At 46.3% G+C, this 27,172-nt stretch overlaps 1 protein-coding gene across 9 annotated transcripts in view; it reads left to right on the top strand.

Annotated features, from left to right (window-relative positions):
- Window positions 1-8,975: 8,975 nt before the first annotated feature.
- The window catches only part of LOC125551464 (DEAD/DEAH box helicase), a 51,529-nt gene continuing 33,332 nt past the window's right edge, over window positions 8,976-27,172 (top strand). For all 9 annotated transcript variants that reach the window (XM_048714716.1, XM_048714715.2, XM_048714714.2 and 6 more), the window contains exons 1-9: window positions 8,976-9,638; window positions 10,536-10,761; window positions 11,354-11,599; window positions 11,993-12,127; window positions 12,417-12,541; window positions 12,731-12,870; window positions 17,682-17,752; window positions 18,114-18,275; window positions 18,385-18,471. In XM_048714716.1, coding sequence (XP_048570673.1) covers window positions 9,031-9,638; window positions 10,536-10,761; window positions 11,354-11,599; window positions 11,993-12,127; window positions 12,417-12,541; window positions 12,731-12,870; window positions 17,682-17,752; window positions 18,114-18,275; window positions 18,385-18,471 — 1,800 coding nt within the window. In that variant the 5' untranslated portion in view covers window positions 8,976-9,030. The remainder of the gene's footprint in view (window positions 9,639-10,535; window positions 10,762-11,353; window positions 11,600-11,992; window positions 12,128-12,416; window positions 12,542-12,730; window positions 12,871-17,681; window positions 17,753-18,113; window positions 18,276-18,384; window positions 18,472-27,172) is intronic.

Below are 27,172 nucleotides of genomic sequence, written 5' to 3'. Positions count from 1 at the left end.
TAGTTCAGGTCTTGAGTGATGTCCTCCCCTCCGCGGGTATCCGGCTTGGAGGGATCGGGAATCCGGACATAGCTAGTCCTTAATATAGATGAAGGGTCGCCGCACTGTCCCTCTACCACGGCAACGTGATGGGTGACCTGGGGAGAGTTAATCTCTCTCAGATCGGGTTTAGGCCCAATCTGGTCGTAATCCGTAGCGACTCCCAGGGCGGCGATGCGATCCAAGAGCTCGTTTAGGGAAGAGAGCTCCATTGGATCTAGCTGCTCGGCGAATTCCGAGCCGACGTGAAGATTGCTTTCGATGACCCGAGAGGTCATCGTCGGCGCAGCAGCCGAACAGGCGGTCATAAGGAAACCACCTAGGTGGAGAGTTTGGCCGACAGCCAAAGCTCCCTTAGCAACGGTACCTTCTTTAAAGACGGGATGAGGCATCCTTCCTGATGGCGACGGCACAGAGGAACTCTCAATGAAAGCACCAATGTCGGTGTCAAAACCGGCAGATCTCGGGTAGGGGGTCCCGAACTGTGCGTCTAGGCGGATGGTAACAGGAGACAAGGGACACGATGTTTTTACCCAGGTTCGGGCCCTCTCGATGGAGGTAAAACCCTACTCCTGCTTGATTAATATTGATGATATGGGTAGTACAAGAGTAGATCTACCATGAGATCAAGGAGGCTAAACCCTAGAAGCTAGCCTATGGTATGATTGTTGTTTTTACGGACTAAAACCCTCCGGTTTATATAGACACTGGAGAGGTCTAGGGTTACACAGAGTCGGTTACAATGGTAGGAGATCTACATATCCGTATCGCCAAGCTTGCCTTCCACGCCAAGGAAAGTCCCTTCCGGACACGGGACGAAGTCTTCAATCTTGTATCTTCATAGTCCAGGAGTCCGACCGAAGGTATAGTCCGGCTATTCGGACACCCCCTAATCCAGGACTCCCTCAGAGGGAGAGAGGCCGCCCCCTGTGACGCCCCGAGACCAATGTGCCAGGTGTCCTCCAGTTATTCGCTAACGTTGCCATGTCATTCGCTTGCGTGTTGCATCTTGTCTTGTCATCATGTGCATTGCATCATCATGTTTTCAAAACTTGCATTTGTCCGGGTCTCCTCGTTCTCTCCGTTGTCCGTTTTGAGCCCAGATACACTTGCACGCGCCCGCGGCATGTCCGAAATAATATTTTATAAGTGGCCGGAAAATGTTCTCCGAATGGGTTGAAAGTTGACATGCAGTGTTGTTATGTTGTTAGTAGACAGCCTATCAAATCTCATCGCATTCGGAGTTCGTTCGATAGCCCAACCGTTAAACTATAACGGCAATATTAGCCGGTCTTTTCATCGGACATTTTCGGTCTCCGGGAACAGACGTCGGGCCTCTCTCTCTCTTCTCTTCTCTCAGCTCGATACCGTCTACACAGTCCACTGCATACCGCCAGGCCCAACCTAACCTCTCTCGTCAGCCCGTGGCCCTCCTCGCGCGCGCGTCCGAAACTGTCCCGAACCCGACCTGGATAGTCATCACCGTCGGGTCCGGAACATCCCCAAACATCTACAAAACATCTTCGTTTCCTTAATTGGACTTCCCAACCTATATTTTCTCGACCGCCTGATTACGATCGGAGGGTCAAACCTCAACCCTATTTCTCTATTTACAGTCCAACCTCACCTAATCAGGCCAAACCCTAACTTCTAGGGAGTTTATCCCACCGAGCGTCGCCAGCCAGTTTCCCTCGGGATCCATCCCCACCTATCGGCAGCCAAATCCCCGATCCAAAATCCAGCCATCCACCAGCACCCCCAAGATCCATCCACGACCATCAAATCTGACGATCCAACGACCAGGAAGCCTCCCAAGCCTCTCGTGGCCTCCCGCACCTCTCGATCTCGTTCGGATCGAGGCCACCGCCGCTCCTCCCGTGTGCCTTCCGCCACCGCGAGCCACCGGCGAGCAGCAGCGCCAGGCCAGCCGGCCCTGTTTTCCCTCTTCTTCCCCTGCTCCTCTTCCTCCTTCCCTCACGCGCCCCTCTCTCTGGACCTGCAGGACCCATGGAGCCTGAAGCCATGGCCGCACCTCCTGTTGACCTCCGCCATGGTTGCCGCAGCTCCCTCGCCGCCTTTTGCACCAAGCCAGTCAGGAGACAGACGGATCCGCCCTCCTGCGTCCATCCCCACGTCCCACTCGTCCCGGAGCTCCCCTGCTTCGCCAAGTCCGTGGCCGTCGCGTTGCCTCATCGCCGGAGCCCTGCAAGAGCACCAGCCGGCGCCACCATCATCGGAGATGGGCTTCCGCCGGCCGGATTTGACGCCCTGGAAAACCGCGCCCCTGCCGAACCTTCTTCCTCTGCCCCAAGTCCCTCGACCCATCGTCCCGAGCCCACCTCCTTGTTGTCCCCGGCGCCATCGCGCTTCTGCTTCCTCTGCTTCAAGGACGACCGCAGCGCCAAGTCCCGCTCAATCCAGCCGCTCCGTTGACCGCGCCTCTGCCTCCAGATCACCCGGCCCAGCGCGCTTCCCCAGCCCACTGCGCAGCCGGCCCAGCAATCGCCCAAGCCGGCCTGCTTCGGCCTCCCTCCACCCCTGACCCGGGCCTTGGCCCATGGTGAGGCCAGCTCCACCGCCCTCCTTTTTCCCCATTGTTGGGCCAGCTAGATACGGCCCGTTTTGTGTTTTTTTTCATAGAACGATTTTCCTAATTTTCCAGGGAATTGCAGTTTTGCAGTTTAGACCCTAAACTTCATGCATATCCTAACTAATTAACCGTGCATCGGATTAAAACAAACTTTATATGAAAGATGCTTAAGATTGTGTCTAGTTTCATAATATCCAACTTTCATACATGTTTGAAATGTTTAAAATTCTGTTTGTTTAAATTTTGCTTAATTGTGCTAAAATGATTTATTTCATAACTATTTAACCGTAGCTCAGTTTTAAATAAACTTTATATGTAAATGGGGTAGAAAAATGCCTAGTTTAACATGGTGGTTTTACTTTGCATGCTTAACAACTCTAAAATATGTTTTAGGGTAGAACAGTACCAAACCTAAAATATTGCACATGAGGTTTTTCCGGACTTGTTGTTTGTTGTTCCGGCCTCATTTAAACTTGCCTAGATAGGTAGTTTTCATTTGCTCCACCTCTTGCCATGATAATAAACATTTAATATTGTTGAGTACATAAACGGGAGAGAACTAAATAAATCATGTGGTGTTTCGTCAATATGCAACTCATTGCATATTGAGCTCCACTTAATTTGTAGGTTTGCTTGTGCACTTTGCCATGTCATGCCATGTATCATTAAACCGGACATGCATCATACTTGGTTGTGCATCATGCCATGATTATGTGATGGTTGTTTACTATGTTGTTTGCTTCTTTCCGGGTTACTTCTCGCGTTAGCTTCGGTTTCGTTCCGGAGTTGTGAGGATCCGTTCATCTACGCCCGTTTGTCTTCTTCATGGACTCGTTCTTCTTCCTTGCGGGATCTCAGGCAAGATGATCATACCCTCGAAATCACTTCTATCTTTGCTTGCTAGTTGCTCGCTCTATTGCTATGCCGCGATACCTACCGCTTGCTATATCATGCCTCCCATATTGCCATGTCAAGCCTCTAACCCACCTTTCCTAGCAAACCATTATTTGGGTATGTTACCGCTTTTGCTCAGCCCCTCTTATAGCGTTGTTAGTTGCAGGTGAAGATGAAGTTTGTTCCATGTTTAGAACATGGATATTGTTGGGATATCACTATATATATTTTGTTTAATTAATGCATCTATATACTTGGTAAAGGGTGGAAGGCTCGGCCTTATGCCTGGCGTTTTGTTCCACTCTTGTCGCCCTAGTTTCCGTCATACCCGTGTTATGTTCCTTGATTTTGCGTTCCTTACATGGTTGGGTGTTATGGGGACCCCTTGACAGTTCGCTTTGAATAAAACTCCTCCAGCAAGGCCCAACCTTGGTTTTACCATTTGCCTCACCACCACCTACTTTTCCCTTGGGAGTCGCGCTCCTGAGGGTCATCTTTATTTTAACCCCCCGGGCCAGTGCTTGTCTAAGTGTTGGTCCGAAACGGCCAGCCTGTGGGGCCACCTCGGGGCAACTCGAGGGTTGGTTTTACTCGTAGCTTGAACTATCCGGTGTGCCCTGAGAACGAGATACGTGCGACTCCTATCGGGATTTGTCGGCACATCGGGCAGCTTTGCCGGTCTTGTTTTACCATTGTCGAAATGTCTTGTATCCGGGATTCCGAGTCTGATTGGGCCTTCCTGGGAGAAGGAATATCCTTCGTTGACCGTGAGAGCTTGTGATGGGCTAAGTTGGGAACTTTCGAAAGCCATGCCCGCGGTTATGGGCATATGGGAATTTGTTAATATCCAGTTGTAGAGAACTTGACACTTGACTTAATTAAAATGCATCAACAGCGTGTGTAGCCGTGATGGTCTCTTTCCAGCGGAGTCCGGGAAGTGGACACGGTTCTTGTGTTATGTTTGTGCGTAAGTGGATTCAGGATCACTTCTTGATCACTTCTAGTTTCTCGACCGTTGCTTTGCTTCTTTTCTCGCTCTATTTTGCGTAACTTAGCCACCATATACGCTAGTGCTTGCTGCAGCTCCACCTCACTACCTTTCCCTACCCATAAGCTTAAATAGTCTTGATCTCGTGGGTGTGAGATTGCTGAGTCCCCGTGACTCACAGATACTTCCAAAACAGTTGTAGGTGCCGATGATACCAGTGCAGATGACGCAAGTGAGCTCAAGTGGGAGCTCGATGAAGATCGTGTTCGTTGTGTTGTTTCGTTTCCAGTCGATCAGTAGTGGAGCCCAGTTGGGGCGATCGGGGATCTATGCAATTGGGGTTGTCTTTCTTTATTTGGTTCCATAGTCGGACCTTGATTGTATTTTGGATGATGTAATGCTATATTTATGTATTGTGTGAAGTGGCGATTGTAAGCCAACTCTTTATCCCTTTCTTATTCAGTACATGGGAAGTGTAAAGATTACCCCTCTTGTGACATGCCTACTATGCGGTTATGCCTCTAAGTCGTGCTCCGACACGTGGGAGATATAACCGTGTCGTGGGTGTTACACCCCCTAGGGGTGCGCCAAGAGTATGGAGTCCTACTAGGACTTCAAAGTTCTAGTAGGAATCCATTTCCTTTTCGGAGTAGGAGAGAAGGAAAGTGAGAAAGAGAGAGGCAGTAGGAAAAGGCAAGGGGGACGCTGCCCCCTTCCCCTAGTCCAATTCGGACCCATGGGGGGGGGGTGCGCCACCTCCCCTTGGCCTGCCTCCTCTTTTCCCGTATGGCCCAATAAGGCCCATTACTTCTCCCAGTGAATTCCCGTAACTCCCCGGTACTCTGAAAAATACTCGAATCACTCGGAATCTTTCCGATGTCCGAATATAGCCTTACAATATATGAATCTTTACCTCTCGACCATTTCGAGACTCCTCGTCATGTCTGTGATCTCATCCAGGACTCCGAACAAACTTCGGTCATCAAATCACATAACTCATAATACAAATCATTATCGAACGTTAAGCGTGCGGACCCTATGGGTTTGAGAACTATGTAGACATGACCGAGACACATCCTCGGACAATAACCAATAGCGGAACCTAGATGCTCATATTGGTTCCTACATATTCTTCGAAGATCTTTATCGGTCAAACCGCATAACAACATACGTTATTCCATTTGCCATCGGTATGTTACTTGCCCAAGATTCGATCTTCGGTATCCACATACCTAGTTCAATCTTGTTACCGACAAGTCTCTTTACTCGTTCCGTAATGCATCATCCTGTAACTAACTCATTAGTCATTGCTTGCAAGGCTTATAGTGATGTGCATTACCGAGAGGGCCCAGAGGTACCTCTCCAATACACAGAGTGACAAATCCTAATCTCGATCTATGCCAACTCAACAAACACCTCCGGAGACACCTGTAGAGCATCATTATAATCACCCAATTATGTTGTGACGTTTGATAGCACACAAGGTGTTCCTCTGGTATTCGGGAGTTGCATAATCTCATAGTCAGAGGAACATGTATAAGTCATGAAGAAAGCAATAGCAATAAAACTACACGATCATTATGCTAAGCTAACGGATGGGTCTTGTCCATCAAACCGTTCTCTAATGATGTGATCCCGTTTATCAAATGACAACACATGTATATGGTTAGGAAACTTAACCATCTTTGATTAACGAGCTAGTCTAGTAGAGGCTTACTAGGGACACTTTGTTTTGTCTATGTATCCACACATGTATCAAGTTTCCGGTTAATACAATCTAGCATGGATAATAAACATTTATCATGATATAAGGAAATATAAAATAACAACTTTATTATTGCCTCTACGACATATTTCCTTCATGCTCCTCCTCTACCTGCCCGCGCCTTGGGCTTCCTGTGCCCGCGCTTCGCTCGCGCCATGGCGGCCCCGTGTGCGCCCACGTCGCGCCACTCCTCAGTCATGTGCGTCCGCGTGCCCTGGGCTCGCTCACCACTGCTCACACCCACCTGCTGCTTCGTCCGCTGTCGCCTGCGATCGCGCGCCCTGTAGCCCTATGAAGGCCACGCCCCTCGCCGCCCGCGCCTCCGCTCGCGCCCGTCTGCCGCTGCTAACTGCTGCTTGGCCGCGCGCGCCCACAGCTCCCCTTGCACGCCCCGCGCCCGTACCTGCCTTCCTTGGCTCGCAGCGGCCGCCGGCGCCCGTTGCCGCGGCACCCCAGTGTCTACTTCCCTCGCACGCCACCGCCGCCGGTGTGGCACTAGCATGGGCCCATCCTAGGTCACTGCCAGAGGGACCCACATGCCCGGTTGACTAGTCAGCCTCTGATGCACCTGTGTGTGCACTACACCGGGTGCACCTAGTGAATTGTTGCTATTTTCGTAATAAAAATAAATCAGGAAATTACAAAATATTGTTTAAAATTCAAAAATTAATAGAAAATAAACATAAAATAGATGAAAATAATTTATATAAGAAATATGATCAGGAAAATGTGACCAATCCGAATATGCTATCCACTCATCTGTCACATGCCTCTAACATGACGAATATGGATCCTCCCCCTCTGTTTCATTTGTCTGATAACCGTCGAAAGCCGGTAAAACATTCCTAGATTTTTTCCTTCTTCGTTTGTAACGTGTAGCACTACGTTAGGTCACCCCTAGCACTACATATTGCCATGTCATGCATCGTGATGTATTTGTTTGCTTTTATATTTATTGTTTATCTCCCTTCTTCTCTCCGGTCGACCCCCAGACTGACGCTGCTCTAGAGTACGACTGTGCCACTGACGTTTAGCCCCTTGCAGCAGAGTTTCCAAGCAAGCAAAACCTTCCTTGATCATTCATATATCGCCCATTTCCTTCTCTCTTATGCTTGCATTAGAATTTGGTACTATATTTGATTGATCCTATTATGATTATAAACTGATTTTGTAACCTGCTATTGTTACCTACCTGCTTATCCTATATGCTTAGTATATGTTGGTTAGTGATCCACCAGTGACCCCTCACCTTATCCCTGTTGCCCCCGCTTTATGATCGATGACCCGATCAACGTGATCGACGTTCAGAGCCCGACACATCACCTCACACCCCTTTAGTTGCACGACAGAGCCACCCTTTCACACTTGAGGTGTTGCACGACAGAGTCGTTATTGGGAGTGGTGAAGGGGGAATCACCCTTCGTATACCATGACCGATTAGCTACATCATAGAGATCTTATCAGAAGTGCTATACGAGGTATCACCCTCGACACTCGGTGGTAGCTCTGCAGAGTCGTGCAACTAAAGGGGTGTGAGGTGATGTGTCGGGCTCTGAACGTCGATCACGTTGATCGAGTCATCGATCATAAAGCGGGGGCAACAGGGATAAGGTGAGGGGTCACTGGTGGATCACTAACCAACATATACTAAGCATATAGGATAAGCAGGTAGGTAACAATAGCAGGTTACAAAATCAGGCTATAATCATAATAGGATCAATCAAATATAGTACCAAATTCTAATGCAAGCATAAGAGAGAAGGAAATGGGCGATATATGAATGATCAAGGAGGGTTTTGCTTGCCTGGAAACTCTGCTGCAAGGGGCTAAACGTCAGTGGCGCAGTCGTACTCTAGAGCAGCGTCAGTTTGAGGGTCGACCGGAGAGAAGAGGGGAAATAAACAATAAATATAAAAGCAAACAAATACATCACGATGCATGACATGGCAATATGTAGTGCTAGGGGTGACCTAACGTAGTGCTACACGTTATAGACGAAGCAGGAAAAATCTAGGAATGTTTTCCCGGTTTTCGACAGTTATCAGACAGATGAAACAGAGGGGAAGGATCCATATTCGTCATGTTAGAGGCATGTGACAGATGAGTGGATAGCATATTCGGATTGGTCACATTTTCCTGATCATATTTCTTATATAAATTATTTTCATCTATTTTATGTTTATTTTCTATTAATTTTTGAACTTTAAACAATTTTTTGTAATTTCCTGATTTATTTTTATTACGAAATATTACGAAAATAGCAACAATTCACTACGTGCACCCGGTGTAGTGCACACACAGGTGTAGTGCACACACAGGTGCATCAGAGACTGACTAGTGGGCCCATCCTAGGTCACTGTCAGACGGCAAGGGCTCAGGCACGAGAAAGGTAGGAGGGCGGCGGGAGAAGGAGGAAGGGTTTGGTGCAAATTGTGGTTTGATAGGGCTGTCGGGTCTCATGTGGCGGAAGCGCCCTGCCGCTCCATATCCGTTCTTGGATTGGATACGGGCCGATCACCTTAGGTGTTTGAGGTGGCGCCTCATATCCGTCCTTGGATTGGATACGGGCCGATCACCTTAGGTGTTTGAGATGGCGCTTTATATCCATTCTTGAATTGGATACGGGCTGATCAGCTTAGGTGTTTGAGGTCCGTTTAAGAGTGTCATCTGAGTTGGATTTTTAAGACGCGTTTGGGCGGCTTAAAACCATGCCGCTCCCGTGCTGTTTCTAACCCTCGCCTCCACGCCACATCCATGGCCACCCTCATCCCTCGTGCTCCACCACCAAATACCCACCGTCACTTCCTTCACCGACCACCGACCCTATCCCCCCAGCTCCGCCTCCGCCTCCCTGTTCGCCGCCTCCGCCTCGCTTCCCCGGTCGTGGCCATTGCCACGGTGACGGCCGCCGTGCCCCCCGACGACATCTCGCAGCTCAATAACCGTCTCCGCGCGCTCGTCCGCCGCCGCGGTGTCTCTTCCGCTGCCACATCTCCCATGGACCCCGCCCAGGCGGAGGCCTACCTCCACATGATCCGCGAGCAGCAGCGCCTCGGCCTCCGCCAGCTCCGCCGGCACGCGGCCGAACCGGAATACGAGAGAGACGTCGGAAGCAACGGGGAGGACGAGGAGGAGGGTGGCGGAAGGAGGAAGGGGATGGCGGCCAGGAGCTCTTTGGGGCACCGTGTGGACCCGCGTGAGCTGGAGCCCGGCGAGTACGTCGTTCACAAGAAAGTCGGCGTCGGCAAGTTCGTCTGTATAAGCGGAGAGGACGGAGAGGACTACGTGTTCATTCAGTATGCGGACGCCATGGCGAAGCTTGCAGTCGACCAGGCAGCACGCATGCTCTACCGATACAACCTGTATACCTCCGCGGTTAACCTGCTCACCTCTCTCTCTCTGTCTCTTTTTTGAAACTTCTTCTCCTCTTGTCTGTAGCGTCTCTTCTAACTAAATTGTGTATGTGCAATGCGCGATAATATTCGGCAAGATATTAATTGTATTGCACATTAATATTAGGCAAGATATAAATTGTATGTTAATATTAGGTAGGATATAATTATGTGGTTAATGCTGACATTGATATTAGGCATTATATTAATTAGGAGAGGGTGCTAAATGTGTTTAGTACTCCCCTGTTCACCTTTGTAAGACCTTTTAGACATTTAAGACAAAACTTAAAACAGTTCAATTCCAGCTGTCCTAAATGACTTATAAAAGTGAACAGAGGAAGTACTAAACTTGTTTAACGCCGGAGTGACGTGGACCTTTGAATATATGCTGTTGAACAGTTGAGATTTGTTGGATCTGCACAACTCACTCCTTTTACTATAGGTATATAGATTGTATGTAGGACTGGAATTGTTGGATCAATATGCTTGTCCAGACGTGTCTGAGCAAATGCTATTTTAAGTATTAAAGTAAACAAAACTATGTCATTGCCACATTGCAAAATGCTGGTGGTTAGCCATGTGACTGGGATTGGTTCCAAACTTACAATTGCCAAGTTTTTGTGAGGTGCACGCCATATTTCCCGGTTTTCAAGTTTGATGCCAATTTAAAAGAATGTGATTCCTGATCCAAGTAGTTGCATGAATTTGCATCTTTTTAGCACTAGACCTAGTTTGCACCTCTTCTTTAGCTACCTGGTATCTGTGCTTAAATTTTGATTTACGTGCTATGTTGTGGGATGGTCACTTGAGTTTGATGGAAAACAAAAATGCACGTTGACCATTTATCCAGTTTGAACTTTTATGCAGTCCTCATGAGAAAAAGAGGCCAAGGAATCTAAGCAAGCTGAATGATCCTTCTACATGGGAGAAGAGGAGGCTGAAAGGAAAGCTTGCTGTTCAGAAGATGGTGGTCAACTTGATGGAGTTATATTTACAAAGGATGAGGCAGAGAAGGCCGCCGTACCGAAAGCCTGAGGCGATGGATCAGTTTGCTTCTGAATTTCCTTACGAGCCTACCCCAGATCAAAACCAGGTTTGCTCTCAACTAAAAGCTGTGTTCTTTTCTTCATGCAGTTAATATTCTTGATAAAATTGTTAATCTTTCATGGATATGGTTGGCGACCATATGTTTGCCTGTTGTTTGTTTACATCAAGGGTGAAACATAAGGCAATGATAGTTTGATTGCTTCTGAGGTCAGAAACACTTTGTTTGGGTTACTTGACATCAGCTTGGAAGCTTAAATTCAGATCTTTTTACAGTTTATACTTGCTTCAGAAATTTGAAATTACCTATTCATTTCCTGTATATGATACTTGTTGTGAGTAACAGATTTCCATTACGCTGTAGTGTGGACAACTTTTAGATTTTGCGTGTCTGTTCTGACACAATAAACGTAAGGTTGTTGAATGATCTTGGTTGACTTGTGTAGAAATCCATGTCAGATATACATAACCTTCGGCACATTACTGATTACTATTTATTTCCAGTCATTGCCAGTTTTTTCTTTTGCTTCTCACCTTCTTTAAACTTCTTACCATGCCTGGGGTTTCTTTTCTTATCTACTTACACTGTTATTGAATAATCTTAAAAAGAGCTTTTTTAACATTGTTCATTCTAATGACAGGCTTTCATAGATATTGAGAATGATCTGACTGAAAGGGAAACACCAATGGACAGATTGATCTGTGGAGATGTCGGGTTTGGTAAAACGGAAGTTGCAATGCGTGCTATATTCATCGTTGTATCTACAGGATATCAAGCTATGGTTCTCGCACCAACTGTAATACTAGCCAATCAACACTATGACGTAATGTCTGAGCGTTTCTCCAACTATCCTGACATAAAGGTCGCCATATTCAGCGGTGCTCAGGTATGCCACGAAACAAATTGAGTTTAACCCATAATACAACTCATCATGTAAAATTATCTTTCTTTGTTTATGTTTCTGAACTATAATTTTAGTAATTATTTAGTTTGTGTAATTCATCTTGACCCTAGAAAGCATTCCACTCTGGTTTCGTTGTAATACTCTAATTTGTATATGTGGGTTGTGTTGTAGCTATACTAAATAATGTTTATATAATCTATACTGCGTTATGCAATCTGTGGCAGCGCCATCTCGTTTCCACTTTTCATATTTCACTGACTGTTTAACTCAAATCACGGTTAATTTTGGTAACGCGTATTATACAATGCCAAGTACATTCGTTTGCTGAAGGGATTGGCTATCATTTGCATGGCTTGGTATGTGTCTTCCTTGCAGAGCAAGGATGAAAAGGATGAGCTAATAACCAAAATTACGAATGGGCATTTGCAAATAATTGTTGGAACTCATGCTCTTCTTACAGAACGGATGGCCTATAACAATCTTGGTCTCCTAGTGGTGGATGAGGAACAGGTACTCTATAAATCGTAATGTCTCTCTCACGGTGATAGCATATCCTTGCCCTGTATTCATTTGACATCATTTTTGTGCGTTTGCTGGTCTAGTCTGCCAATGATACACATTAGTTTGATGGTTATAATTTGGGCACTAGTAACATAAAAATGTTCTCTTTTTAGGGTATATAGCAAGAGAGAGCTCTGTCTTCAGTAATGTATTAAAAAGATCAGAAGATATAATATCTTTGAAGCAAACTCTGCCTATTTTTATATGCACACCTCACAAACTCCATCTTCTCCAACAGAAGTTCGGTGTACAACAAAAGGAGAAGATTGCATCATTCAAAGCTTCTATTGATGTTCTTACCCTGTCCGCAACACCCATTCCACGAACTCTGTATCTTGCTTTAACCGGTTTCCGTGATGCAAGGTACGATTTTATTGCAGTGCTTGCCATGTTTTCACCTTCTCATTTCAGTTGGAAGGGAACTATTGCTCTTCTTAAAAGAGATGATAGTTTTCTTGTGGGCTTTTTGTTCACATAGCTTCTGTACTTCGGTTACGTTCAACTTTTGAACTCCTTTTTCTGTTCTTAACAGAACTGTGTGCTTGCTTTCAGTTTAATGTCTACACCACCTCCGGAAAGAGTCGCTGTCAAGACCTATGTGTCAGCATTTAGTAGAGAAAGTGCTCTATCAGCTATCAAATTGGAGTTGAAGCGTGGCGGTCAAGTTTTCTATGTTGTTCCTCGAATAAAAGGTCACATCTTCGTTATCTAAATATGACATTTTGTTTACGATACTACAATAAATCTTCATAATGCATGAACCTGAATATATAAGTCCAAAATTTTAGTTTAGTGTTTTTTTATGTGTGGCTTGTGACTATGGAAAGTAGTTGACATATGTTTCCAGAATTCAGCCGACCAGATGATGCTTTCATAAAAGTAGGCCAAGCTAAATTTTCAACAGCGTAGACCCTTTTCAATGACTCGCATAATGGAAATTTTGCTGTAAGTTACATGGCAATATGAAGTCAATGACTCAACATGGAAAAAATATATCATAAATACCCACTGATCAAAACATCATGAGTGAAGGAAACATCATGGATCATTAGCATTATATCGGAAACAAGAGCTTATTATTGTATCTCCTACACAGAAGTTGTACTCCCTCTGTAAAGAAATATAAACGATCTTATATTTCATTACAGAGGGAGTACTTGTTTCTTTAGTGTATTGTATTTAAGGAGGTGTTTGGTTAACACATTTGTAACGCGGTCTAATTACAGTGTTAACAAATAACGTTAAATCTTGTTTGGTTTGTTGGCTAGTAATCTCATCACGCTGGATCAGATCCCAGCCCAATACGAAACTGATTCCGGTAGGAAACCAATGTAAATCTGAAAACGATACAACAAGGCTCTCACATAAGCAGCTCCTCTACATGAATCGAACTATCGTCCATGATCTCTTCCGGTAACAGCATTTGAACCAAACAAGTTATGATTTTTGTCGATTACGTTTACAGTCCTGGTGCTTTTCCATTTTCCATTATGTTTACATTTGCGTTACCTGTTGGGACCAAACACCTTCTAAACATTTGCTTGAACGAATGTTGCATTTGTTGTGCATGAATCATAATTTTATAGCATAGAATAATTTAATCATATTGTATGAAGAATTGTGCTTGCCATAATCTATCGGAATGAGGGAATTTTCAAGTTTCCTTGCATTCATCGATGGAAGGACAATTGAACAAAAGCAAATGGGGAAAGAAGAAAAGAAGGGATGCATAAAGGAAACCGAGCTGACGCAGACCGATCCAACATGGGGCACGAGGCAGCTACATTAGGTGCTAGGGCTGAGCCGACAAAGATATGGGGACCTGTGCCAAACTCTAAAATAGGCCCTACTGCTCTAGAAAAATAGAAGTGGTGGATGTTGAACTACTCGTTGATGGACGGAAGCAGGGGTGAGCAGCCTGGAGACGACACTTCGTCACGCCAAGATCAATCAGCAATTGCGCAGATGAAGAAGAAGAGATGCGCTCGTCCAGGCAGAGGACTCATACGTAGACATATATGGATCACTCCTCAAAATTGGAAAATCACATTAATCAAATTCTTTCAAGTGTAACACTCTTAAAAATTCAAAACCCTGGCCAATAAATATAAGCACTTGAGGAAGATTGTTTACTTGCCTTGCCATATTCATTTTTTGTAGCTATCCAGGTGAGTGGGCTACGCCGGCGCTGGCGCCCCGTGATGCTTCGACGGAGTGGCTAGGTGGGCGACAATGCGCGGAAAAGCATGTGAGAAATCGGGAGGAGGCGAGAAGCCAACAAGCGAAACGCACTGTTCTCACGATCAGACCAATTGATCTTGTGTGCCTCTGCGTCAATGCGTGGGCGCGTTGATGGCTGCGTGAGCCTGTAGATGGCCCATGTGCACTTCCGTCGCTGGCTTCTGGCAGGTTTCCTGTGACCCAATTGGGCCTCTGTGTCCGGTTTGTGTCTGGGCTGAACTAGGCCTATCTAAATAGCTCTACGAAACTTGGGCTCTTGTGCGGTTGCACGGGCCGCACGCCTTTGGGCCTGGGTGCCATATCCTAGTCCTCCCTCCCATTAGCTGACATGCGTAACTATTCGAAATCGCGACTGTTGCACTTTTTGCAAGGGGAAGGACAACATGCCTTTTGGTGTCTTTGAATCGGGACGGTCACGGTAGGATGAGAGACAATTGTTGTAGGACATGAGGAAGACTTGGTGGCGGCAGCCACCCCCAGCAAAGTGCTGACCAAGTTGTTTGACCACAACCCGCTGTGGGTTGTAGACCGTGCCTTGTAGCCATTTGCGGCCCATGAGCTGAATCGGGAGCTGCACTCAACCCATGCCTCATCCACCGAGTTGGGCCTCGTGCTTAGCATTGAAGGCCCACCATCTGCCGGTTGTGCTCTAGGGCACAACTACGAGCACCACCATGGGCATCCTTGGATCACTTCAACCTGCTCCTTGGCTTGGCTGAATAACGCGTGTTCTTACTGGACCTAGACTCTGAGAACCCATTTGGAGGACTTATGATCTCGATGACCCTTCCTCCGAGGAGGTGGTGCGTCACTTGAATCTGGCGGATTCACGACTAGTTCCTCCAAACAGGTTGGGGCGCATCAAAAGGCAATGTCATGGCCGCCTTCACCAAGTTGCATTCACTTAATGGGCGTGGCTTTCAGGGTCTGAATGAAGCTTTGTTGATGTTTGTGCCCAATCGGCCGGATGACTCTACTCCGAAGGACTACCGCCCCATTGGCCTCACCCATCTCTTTGCCAAATTGGTGGTGAAGATCTTGGCTGCAAGCTTGTCACTGAGATTGGCTTCCTGGGTTAAGGAGAACCAATGTGCGTTCCTTAAGAACCACTGCATACATGATAATTTCATGTTGGTTCAGCAGACGACATGCTAACCTTCACTGGCTTAAGGAGCCTTGTGTGGTGCTCCAATTGGACGTGCATTCGGCTCCATATCCTGGGCACTGCTCTTTAGGTGCTTTGTCGGGCAGGGTTTGGACCTTGCTTCCGCGAGTTGGTTTCCATTGTCCTTTTCACGGTCAGCACACGGGTGTTTTTGATTGGAGAATCGGTGCTGCTGGTGTGGCACAACAAGGGGCTGTGATAGGGGGTTCCGCTCTCCCCCATGCTGTTTGCATTGAACCAGCTATGGAGGTCCATATACTCCAATGTCTCGCACCGTGGGCCTTGACGTCCAGTTGTTGAGATCAAGGGCTAAGGAATAGAGGGGGTGAATAGTTCTCCGAAAATCACTACTCCAAATTTTAACCAAGCTGGCGTTGCTTAGAGCAACCACAATTCTAGTTGATCCTTGTGACTAAAGAAGCAAACGAGTTAAAGAGTATGACAGTGGAATAGAGTACCTTGCAAGAAAGTAAATGGTGATTGAGAGGATGCAAACACAAGGGGCTCAACGATGTTTTTCCCGTGGTACGGATAGTTGGCGCTCTCCTACCCTGCGTTAATGGAGGCTTCAAACCAAATGGTTCTAGGATCACTCGGGGATCTTCGGTTGTGTCACCCACCAAGGGCCCCAAGCCTCACTAAAAGTTCTAGGATCACTTGGGGATCTTCGCAAAGTAGGTGATCTCCTTGCCCTAAAAAACTCTTGAGTTCTTCACACATTGATGACGAAGGCTCTCAAGTGACTCCTAACCGTTTAGGAGGTGCATGTCCTCCAAGAGTAACAAGCAAAGCAAAGTCACTTGGTAGTACTTACTCAAAAAATCTTCAATCAAAGTATCTGTCATGAACCCATAGGATCTCTCTCACAAAGGATATGATTGTGGTGAAAATGATATGAAATTGAGGTGAAGGGTTCAAGAAAGGGAGTAGGTTTTGGCCTCAAGAATCAAGAAGTGTTCTTGAAATCACCCAACACTTGTCTTCTCGTCTTCTTTATTGCCTTGGAGCTCTCTCTATCTCTTGTGGCAGTTGGATGGAGTGAGGAGTGGGGTGGTTGCTTCCTTGCTTCCACGGAGGGGTATGGGGTTCTATAAATAGAGATAATTTAAAATCTTCCCGTTATCTTGAAAAGATAACTAGCCGTAAGTAGTAGACGAAAATCTTCGAAACTTCCGAACACGTTTAAATATGACATAAAACACAGTAGTTGGAACTGCTGGCAGAAAATAGAGCTATGGTTCCGATCAGTAAAAGGTGGATCTTTTCTGCGAGAATAAAACTGGCTCAGAAGTATTGGGTAAAACTGTTTGCTCGGTAGTACCTTAGTAGACAAAGCAACCCTCAAATGAGAATTGTGCAGAAAAGCCAAAGTCACATATCAGAGGTACCAGACAAAACTTTCACGGAGGTCCAGGACCTATATTGTGACCACATAGAGAAGCAAAGCGAGAGGACTCAGAAGTTACGGCCGGAGGTGCCAGAGCTAACAGAGAATGCCTGAGTCAGAATTGGCTCGGCAATACCGAGACAAAAAAGGTGTGGTAGTTCCGGCACCCTGGATGGGTTTGATCTCTATGGAGGAGTAACTCTTAAGTGGCCCGGTAGTACCGAAAGAAAATCTTCGGTGGTAGTGGGGCTTAGAGATACTAGAAATTTGAGTTGGCTGATTGGATTTTATAAGAACTTTGGTCTAGGATCTTTTCTTGGATTTCAATTGTGCCCCTCTCGATAGAATGCTTGTCCTATACTGAACGTGAATCTTGACTCAAAAGCAGATACATGATGTCCTTATATAAAGCATGCTCAGGTTTTTGACCTCTCCTAATACAATTGGGGCTGGTAGACCTTTTCAAATACGGTTGGACTCTTCAATAATCCAATTCATTTGTTACCATCTCTGCTGCTATTCTCTCTCATGATCTCCCATGCTGCTGCTCCTTGATACAGTAGACTCATGTCCACGTAATACGGTTGCCCTTTTTTAACCGGATCTAATCTGAGATGAGGCGCATTTATTTAAACTAGTTGGTATAGCAATGCACTTTGGTCTTTTAAAGTATCTATGCAGTAAACATGTTTCATTTCTTATTCAAACAGCCATAGAAGATGTATTGCAATTTCTCAAGGACTCTCTTCCAGATGTACCGATGGCTATTGCTCATGGAAAGGTTAGTTGGCTAAGCTGATTCAGAATGCAAGAATTCTGCATTTACAACATAATATCTTGAGTACTATCTACATTTGTGTGCACTGCTTTGTGTTAAAGGCCGAAGTGCAAGTTTCTACTAATGAAGTTTAGGCTATCTTGTTAGGAAATATGCAACTTGTATTTCCTGGGGGCCATTCGCCGGTACAAGTGGTAAATATGCAGGAAACCCCTCATACAATGGGGAAAATATACAGGCTATACATGGAACATAATATAGCTCTTTAACACATTTGATGTTAGAACTTCGATACTTATTTATGTTCTTGTTGCATAGATGAATGGTGCTTGACCAATCTTATTGCTATATATTTTTCCCACAGAAAGTGTCAAAGAATATACAACTTGCTATGGAAAAGTTTTCTTGTGGGGAAATAAAGATTCTTATATGCACACATATCATTGAAAGTGGAATAGATATTCCAAATGCCAACACAATGATAGTCCAGTATGCAGAACTATTTGGGCTCGCGCAGCTGTATCAGGTGGTTTTAGTTCTCAGTGTTTTACTTTGCCTTTTTTTCTGGCAAAAAAATTGTTGTATGAAATCTGAGGTCTGGACCTCAAGTTCGCTGCTTTTCTTTTCAACCGCAGTTGCGAGGAAGAGTAGGAAGATCAGGCAGAGAGGGTTTCACATACCTCTTCTACACCGACAAGTCTTTGCTTTCCAGAATTGCCATGGTGAGCTGCTGCAGCAGTGCTTTATAATTTTTTGGTTTGTCTAATATATTTATGCTCATATCATTTAATGTACCTGATGCTGAAAGCATATTCAAACATCAACATAGAATGTTCTAACCACCATCTCCAGCCCTTACTGAACTCTGCATGAGTATTAGTTCATTGTCTATGCAATTTTCTGATAAGTGGGGTCATCTTCTCTTGGTGGTTCTAGAAGCAGCACTCAGTTTGATTATAGAAAGAAATGTCTTACATGACAGATTACAGATAGCCAATCATAATTATAAACATTAGTTAGCTGGCCTATAAAGATGATTAATCATCTCATGGACCTTGTAACATCCTGGGGTGCTACAAGTGGTATTAGTGCCCAGGTTCCGAAACCCGTAGCCGCTCCGTAACGAATGGTTTCGGAGCAGTAGGGTCCGCAAGGCCTGTAGGATAACCTCGCTAACAGTTACAGCTGTGTCTAGTGCTATTTTGCAAAATGTGTTGGATGGATCTAAATAGGACTTCTTTTATTCCTTATCCCATTCTACTTCCTCTCTTACCTCCTCGCGAGTTTTAAGTCTGCTCTCTTCCCGTCTTTCAAAGCTTAGGATTCCATTCGGGGTTGATGTTTCTCTTGACCAGTTAGTTTCGGGTTGTGCAACCTGTTAGATAAAACGAGAATAAACGAGACACGAGAGACACGGATTTTTACGTGGAAACCCTTGCGGGAGAAAACCACGGACGCATGAAGGCGCAATCACTTTGATGGAGGAGTATTACAAGCACTGAGACGACATGCCATCTTTAGGTGCAACTACATGAGGTATATATGAGGGGCAATACACAAGTTCTTGGAGGACAAGTAAACGAATTGTACTCGTACGCGTCGATGTCAACGCAACGCCCCACACCGTTTGTACTACGTCTAGTCCAACACGGTAGAATTTGGATCATAATTTAACAATCTCCACCTTGAGCCAAATTCCCTCCAGTAGTCGAAAAGAAGTCAATAACTCCATCCAAATCAACATAAACACCTTGTGCGTCAAAGTCCATAGGACTAGTGAGAAATACCAACTAAGACTGAGCAAAGCTCAAATTTATTGGTAGGAACTGACTTTGTCATCATACCAGGAGGATTATGATGCGTACTTATCTTGCATACCTTCAAATCACCTTCAACAATAACATCTCGAATATAGTAAAATCTGACATCAATATGCTTCGTTCTCTCATGGTACATTGGATTCTTTGTAAGACATATAGCACTTTGATTGTCAGAAAATACGCTAGGGCAAGATGAATCTCCACAAAGCTCCGTATACAAACTTCTCAACCAGATTAGCTTCTTTGCATGCCTTAGAAATAGCCATATACTCGGCATCAGTAGTGGAACAAGCCAGAATAGACTACAAAGTTGCTCTCCAACTCACAACACAACCACCAATGGTGAAAATATAACCTGTGAGTGATCTTCTTTTGTCCAAATCACCAGCAAAATAAGAATCAACAAAACCAACAAGTCCATATCTAGTTTTCCCAAATTGTAAATAAGCATTAGAAGTATCTCGTAGGTATCTGAAAATACACTGAACTATTTTCCAATGCTCTTTTCCAGAATTACCATGTATCTACTGACAACACTCAATGCATATGATAAATCAGGACGAGAACAAACCATGACATACATAAGTGAACTAACTACACTTGAATAGGGAACTCTAGACATGTACTCAATATCGGCATCTGACTTAGGACATAAGGCTGATGATAATTTGAAGTGTGCAGCTAACGGAATAGTTAATGGCTTGGCATTATGCATATTAAAATGACGAAGAACTTTATCAATATATCCCTTCTAACTTAGATATACCTTTTCAGACGGTCTATTTCCGGATATTTTTGTGCCAAATATTTTCTTTGTTGCATCCAAATCCTTCATCTCAAATTCATTGCACAATTGCTTCTTTAGTTCATCAATCTCTGACATGCTTTTTGCAGCGATTAACATATCATCAACATAAAGAAGCAAATAAATAGATGAACCATTGACAGTTTTCAAATAAACACAACTATCATAATTAGACCTTTTGAAACCTTGAGAGATCATTAAAGTGTCAAATCTCTTGTACCACTGTTTAGGGGATTGCTTCAATCCGTAAAGAGATTTTTTTAACTTACAAACAAGCTTTTCTTTTCCAGGAATAACAAACCTTCAGGTTGTTCCATATAAATATCCTTTTCTAATTCTCCATGTAAGGATGCAGTTTTAACATCTAATTGTTCAAGCTCAAAATCATGCATGGCAACAATACTGAGTAAAGTGCGAATAGAGCTATGCTTCACAACAGGACAAAAGACTTCATTATAGTCAATATCTGGAATTTGAGTATAACCTTTAGCAACTAACCTTGCTTTATATCTTGTCTCATCATTAAGAAAAACACTTTCTTTTCTTTTGAAAACCCACTTGCAACGAATAGGTTTCTTCTCTCTGGGTAATTTTACTAAATCCCAAGTGCCATTCTTTTCAAGTGATTCCATCTCATCATGTATAGCAGTCGTCCACTTATTACTATCTTCAGAAATAATAGCCTCGTAATATGAAGAAGGCTCGACATTACCTTCAATTTCATCTGCAACAAATAAAGCAAAAGAAACAATATTGCACTCTTTAATTAACCTTGTAGGTTTATCAATACCCCGCCTAACTCTGTCACGTGCAAGATTTTAACCGGGTGGAACAATAGGTTGATTTGTAGTGACATGTTCATCATCAACGACGTGTTCACCATCATGTGCATCAACATTTTCCTTATTGGATGTATTACTGGAATTAATGACATGCTCCACCCGGTGGCGTGGCGGCTACACGTTGGCCCGGTGGCTCTGCCCACGACGACCGGCTTCTCCGGTGTCGGCTTGTCTGTGGTCGGACCGTTTCGACCTTCGCTTCATCTCCTCGTCGTCTGGGCACTACTCCCATCGAACGGCTGGTCCTCTCCCAACTGCGGTCCATCGCTTGTCTCACGCCCGGTGCTGCAGGACAGGGCGATGGTGGCCAATTTTGGCCGGCTTATTGGGTCTTTGAGTTGGGGCCCGCCCAGGGGTGCGAAAGGCAAGGTCTTTCTGCTCGTCTCTTTGGTTGGGGTAGCGACGTGTCTCAGGTGAGGTGGTGTCTTGGTCTTGGATGCCGGGGCAGCGGCCCTGGTGGTGGTAGTGCGGTGCTCATTGGCAGAGCCCGTGGCTTGGTGTTGCCCGGTGGCCATGGCCGTGTGGGCGGCATGGTAGCTGGGATGTGGCATACGGTGGCGGTGAGTGTTGGCTGGGGTGAAAACCTGTTCCATCCTCGGACAGACCGGCGGCGGCGAAGCTTGTTCCCTTCTTGATGGCGTCGTCGTGGCTCTCACTGCCTGTCGTGGTGCTTCAGGGGAAACTCTAACCCTCAGGTCAGGCTGTGGTGGCACTCTGGTGTCGTATACTTCCTGAAGGCGCCGCTTTGGAGTCCACGGTTTGTCGTATGCGGCTTCATCTCTTCGTAGACAGGGGGTGGTGTTGCTGCGCTCAGCGCCTGTATCCTACCTTGGGTGTGTGCGTGTGTTGTGGTGGCGTGCGTTTGTACTCCGCTGTTGATGATCGTTGCTTTATATACTTTATATATAAAGTGAGGTGAAAGCCTTTTTCGGCATACATAGGAGTCCTTAGAGGACAAGTAAACGAGTTGTACTCGTACGCGTCGACGTCAACGCAACGCAACACAACGGCCCACACCGTTTGTACTACGTCTAGTCCAACACGTTAGAATTTGGATCATAATTTAACACAAATGACTCCCCCAACCGAAGGATCTCGATGGAAGGATGTCACGTTCGACATGATGCAAAGTGTTAAGCTTCATGCACTAGCCAACATAACCAAAAGTCTGAACTTATGGAAAGGACTAGGCAATCCACATATACACAACACCCCTCTCACGTGTGACGCGGGAAGTCAACACGTGAATAGACTCGGCTCAAGAGGCCTATATATGGACACAGAGGGGGGCGATAACAATTTTTGGATAAATTGCGATAGCCAGGACTTGAACTCAAGACCTTAGGCCCTGATACCATGTTAAACTTCATGCACTAGCCAACACAACCAAAAGTCCAAACTTATGGAAAGGGCTAGACAATCCACATATACACTTCAACACAAACGGCCCTTTTTAGTGGTGACGAGAAGTTCCGTTAGATTTCTTGACCAACTCTTTTCCCCGTGCCTCGCCGTGGATCTCGGGGTAGTGTCGACGATTGTAACATCCCCGGGTGCTGCAGACCTCTATATTGCCTATGCTCATCCTGCTTAGTCCTATTGCAGCCTATCAAGTACTTTGGGGCCTGCATGGAGAACGTACACCAATGGCTTTTGAGCTGTTGCCTGTTGGACATGGAACTGAGGGTTGGGAGTAGGCTGCAAGATGGATTGGTGAAACATTTGCAAAAAAAGACCCCATAACAACAACAACAACAACAACAACAACAACAAAACAACAAGAAGAAAGCCTTTAGTCCCAAACAAGTTGGGGTAGGCTAGAGGTGAAACCCATAAAATCTCGCGACCAACTCATGGTTCTGGCACATGGATAGCAAGCTTCCACGCACCCCTGTCCATAGCTAGATCTTTGGTGATACTCCAATCCTTCAGATCTCTCTTTACGGACTCCTCCCATGTCAAATTCGGTCTACCAAGACCTCTCTTGACATATGCGCACGCTTTAGCTGTCCGCTATGCACTGGAGCTTCTGGAGGCCTGAGCTGAATATGCCCAAACCATCTCAGACGATGTTGGACAAGCTTCTTTTCAATTGGTGCTACCCCAACTCTATCTTGTATGTCATCATTCCGGACTCGATCCTTCCTCTTGTGGCCACACATCCATCTCAACATGCGCATCTCCACCACACCTAACTATCGAACATGCCGCCTTTTAGTCGGCCAACACTCAGCGCCATACAACATTACGGGGCGAACCGCCGTCCTGTAGAACTTGCCTTTTAGCTTCTGTGGCACTCTCTTGTCATAGAGAATGCCAAAAGCTTGGCGCCACTTCATCCATCCAGCTTTGATGCCATGGTTCACATCTTCATCAATACCCCCATCCTTCTGCAGCATTGACCCCAAATATCGAAATGTGTCTTTCTGAGGCACCACCTACGCATCAAGGCTAACCTCCTCCTCCTCGCGCCTAGTAGTATCGAACTCACACCTCATGTACTTGGTTTTAGTTCTACGAAGCCTAAAACTTTTCGATTCCAAGGTTTGTCTCCATAACTCTAACTTCCTATTGACCCTGTCCGACTATCGTCAACTACCATCATATCATCCGCAAAGAGCATACACCATGGGATATCTCCTTGTATATCCCTTGTGACCTCATCCATCACCAAGGCAAAAAGATAAGGGCTCAAAGCTGACCCCTGATGCAGTCCTATCTTAATTGGGAAGTCATCAGTGTCGACATCACTTGTTCGGACACTTGTCACTGTTAGAGTTATATATATATATATAGCCATGTAACCTTTCGTATTTACCCTATTGTATAAGGGGTTTCCTGCATATATTCCACACTTGTACATGTATATATACCGGCCTATGGCCACCTGGAAATACAAGTTGCATATTCCTATCATGGTATTAGAGCTAGGTTAATTTTATAGCACGCGCAACTCGTGTTGTTGATCCACCTCCGTCGCGACGCCTCCATCCTTGGCTGCGCTGACTCTCCGTGGTGGCCAAATCCTCAGGCTGCTACTGGTTTTTCTCCCTCCCACCCCCGATCGAGACTTTTGCTGCCGCCCAGATCGATCTGCTCGACCCGCCCTCGTCCGCCTTTGTCTCGTGAGGCCGCCGCCGCCTGAGCCGCGATCGAAGACTCCCGCCGTCGCCCCTGATTGCTCGGCCTGATCGATTTCCCTGCCCAGATCGAGCAGAGAAGGTCCCGATCGGGACCCCCGCCTCAGTCGCCACCTGTTTTGGTCTTCGCTGCATCGTTGGTGCTGGACGTGGTCTTCGCCCGCTTGGATTTGGTCTCCGCTGCTCGCGCGCGTGGACTTGGTCTCCGCTGCTCGCCCGCGTGGACTTGGTCTCCGCTTCTGCTAGCCGCGCGTGTGCGGCTGTGCGCTCGCTGTTCAGTTTTTCGTCTGCTTCCGTTAAAAAAAGAAAAAAAAAGAAAAAAAAAGAGGTACTATGTCTGCATCTACGGGCTATGTCGCAGTTCCTCGTTGTCCGGCGATTTTTGATGGCACTAATTACATTGAGTTCGTTGGCTTCATGCGCATTCACATGCGTGGCCTTCGTCTTTGGGGCGTTTTTTCTGGCGAGGTCCCCAGTCCGCCGTGTCCAGTTCCTCCTACTCCGTCGATGCCACCCGTTCTTGCTGCCGACGCTGATCAGGCTGCAAAGGATGCAGCTAAGCTGGCTGATGACGTTGTCGTTCTTTCTTATGATAAGCAGGTTCAGACCTAAGGACGCACTTCAGACTTATCATGCAGCTCTATCTGCTTACACTCAGTGGCTTGATGATGATGCTCGTGCCGCAGCTGTTTTGACTGCTAGTGTTCTGCCTCAGTTTGCCTCTGAGTTTCTCGGCCTCTCTACTGTATTTGAGATGTGGACTCGGCTTCGTCAGCGCTATCAGCCCTCTGGTGATGCCTTATACCTGTCTGTGGTTCGTCAGGAGCATGCTCTTCAGCAAGGTGACTCCACTGTTGATGAGTTCTATGCACAGAGTTCTGCTATCTGGCGTCAGCTTGATTCTCTCCGCACTGCTGGTTGTCGTACTTGTTAGTGTTGCCAGGCTGTGCGGGCTGATTTGGAGTTTCATCGTGTCTACGAGTTCTTGTCTCGACTCCGTAAGGAGTTTGAGCCCCGACGCGCTCAGTTGTTTGCTTGTGGTCGTATCCCCCTCATGGAGGCGCTTTCTGAGATCCGTGCTGAGGAGACTCGCCTCCGTGGCGCTGGTTTACTTGAGGTTCCCTCTGTGCTCGCTACTCGAGTTTCTGCTATGCCTGCTGCACCGACTCCTTCCCACTCGAGCGCTCCGCCGCTCTTGCCTACTCCTACGGGCGGCCAGGGTCGGTCTCGTCCTCACTGCGACTACTGCAAGATGGATGGTCATGTTGAGTCTCAGTGCTTCCAGAAGAAGAAACACCTGTGTAAGGCGCGATCATTAGCGTCAGGGACTTCTTCTACTTCGACATCTTCAGCCACCGCCTTGACTGAACAGGATATTCTGCGACTTAGCGTCTGCTTGCCGCTTCAGGTTCTCCTTCGACGGGTACTGCAGGATCTGTGACTGATGCTTCCCGCACTGAGCAACCACCCTCTACACAGTCAGGTACATCCTCGTGGATTCTGGACTCCGGAGCTTCTTTTCATATGTCTTCTCATTCTTCAAATTTGTCCTCTCTTAAATCACTTGATTTTCCTGTTCATGTACTCACTGCTGATGGTACTCCTCTTTCTGTTGCTAGTCGAGGCAATCTTACCACACCTTCTTACTCTGTTCCTGATGTTGCTCATGTTCCTCGACTTACCATGAATCTTTTTTCTGTCGGTCAACTTACTGATTCTGGTTGTCGCGCCATCCTTGACGTTGACTCCTGTTCTGTTCAGGATCGTCGAACGCACACTTTGGTTGGGGCTGGCCCTCGCCGCCGTGACTCTTAGGGTCTTTGGGAGCTAGATTGGCTTCATGTTCCTTCTGCTGCCACCACTATCGCCAGTCCATCCGCTTCTGTCGCTTCAGCTACCGGCTCCTTCCAGCAGTGGCATCATCGACTTGGTCATCTTTGTGGGTCTCGCTTGTCGTCATTAGTTCGTCGAGGTCTTCTGGGGTCTGTCTCAGGAGATGTCTCTTTAGAGTGTCAGGGTTGTAGACTAGGAAAACAGATTCAGTTACCTTACCCTACTAGTGAGTCGGTCTCTCAGCGCCCTTTTGATTTGGTCCATTCTGATGTATGGGGTCCGGCTCCCTTCGCTTCGAAAGGGGGCCATCGATACTATATTATTTTCATAGATGATTTCTCTCGTTACACTTGGCTTTATTTTATGACTTCTCGCAGCGAGGTTCTTTCCATCTATAAGCGTTTTGCTGCCATGGTTCGCACTCAGTTCTCTTCGCCTATTCGTATGTTCCGTGCTGACTCCGCTGGCGAGTATATTTCCAAGATGTTGCGTGGTGTTCTTGCTGAGCAGGGCACTCTTCCTCAGTTCTCTTGTCCTGGTGCTCATGCTCAGAATGGCGTGGCTGAGCGAAAGCATCGCCACCTTCTTGGGACGGCTCGTGCGTTGATGATCGCCGCTTCTCTTCCACCTCATTTTTGGGCCGAGGCTATATTCACCTCCACCTATCTCGTCAACCTTCAGCCGTCCGCTGCTCTCCAGGGTGATGTTCCTTTCGAGCGTCTCTTTGATCGTTCTCTTGATTATTCGATGCTTCGTTTGTTTGGTTGTGTTTGCTATGTTCTTCTTGCCCCTCGGGAACGCACCAAACTGACCGCTCAGTCTGTTGAGTGTGTTTTCTTAGGCTATAGCATAGTAGCCGGAAACGGGAACGGTGGGCCGTCCATCGATCCGGATTCATCGAGCCGGAATCAGATTTGGGAACGAGGGTCGATTCGGTAAGATTCGATGCGGATTCGGCGTTTCCGCAGCCGGATCATCGATTC

This window comes from Triticum urartu, chromosome 4A (genome assembly GCF_056163025.1).
Source record: "Triticum urartu cultivar PI428250 chromosome 4A, HENAU_Tu73, whole genome shotgun sequence".
Taxonomy (NCBI): domain Eukaryota; kingdom Viridiplantae; phylum Streptophyta; class Magnoliopsida; order Poales; family Poaceae; genus Triticum; species Triticum urartu.
Note: the sequence above shows the minus strand (reverse complement) of the source record. Positions and strands in the feature narration are given on the sequence as shown.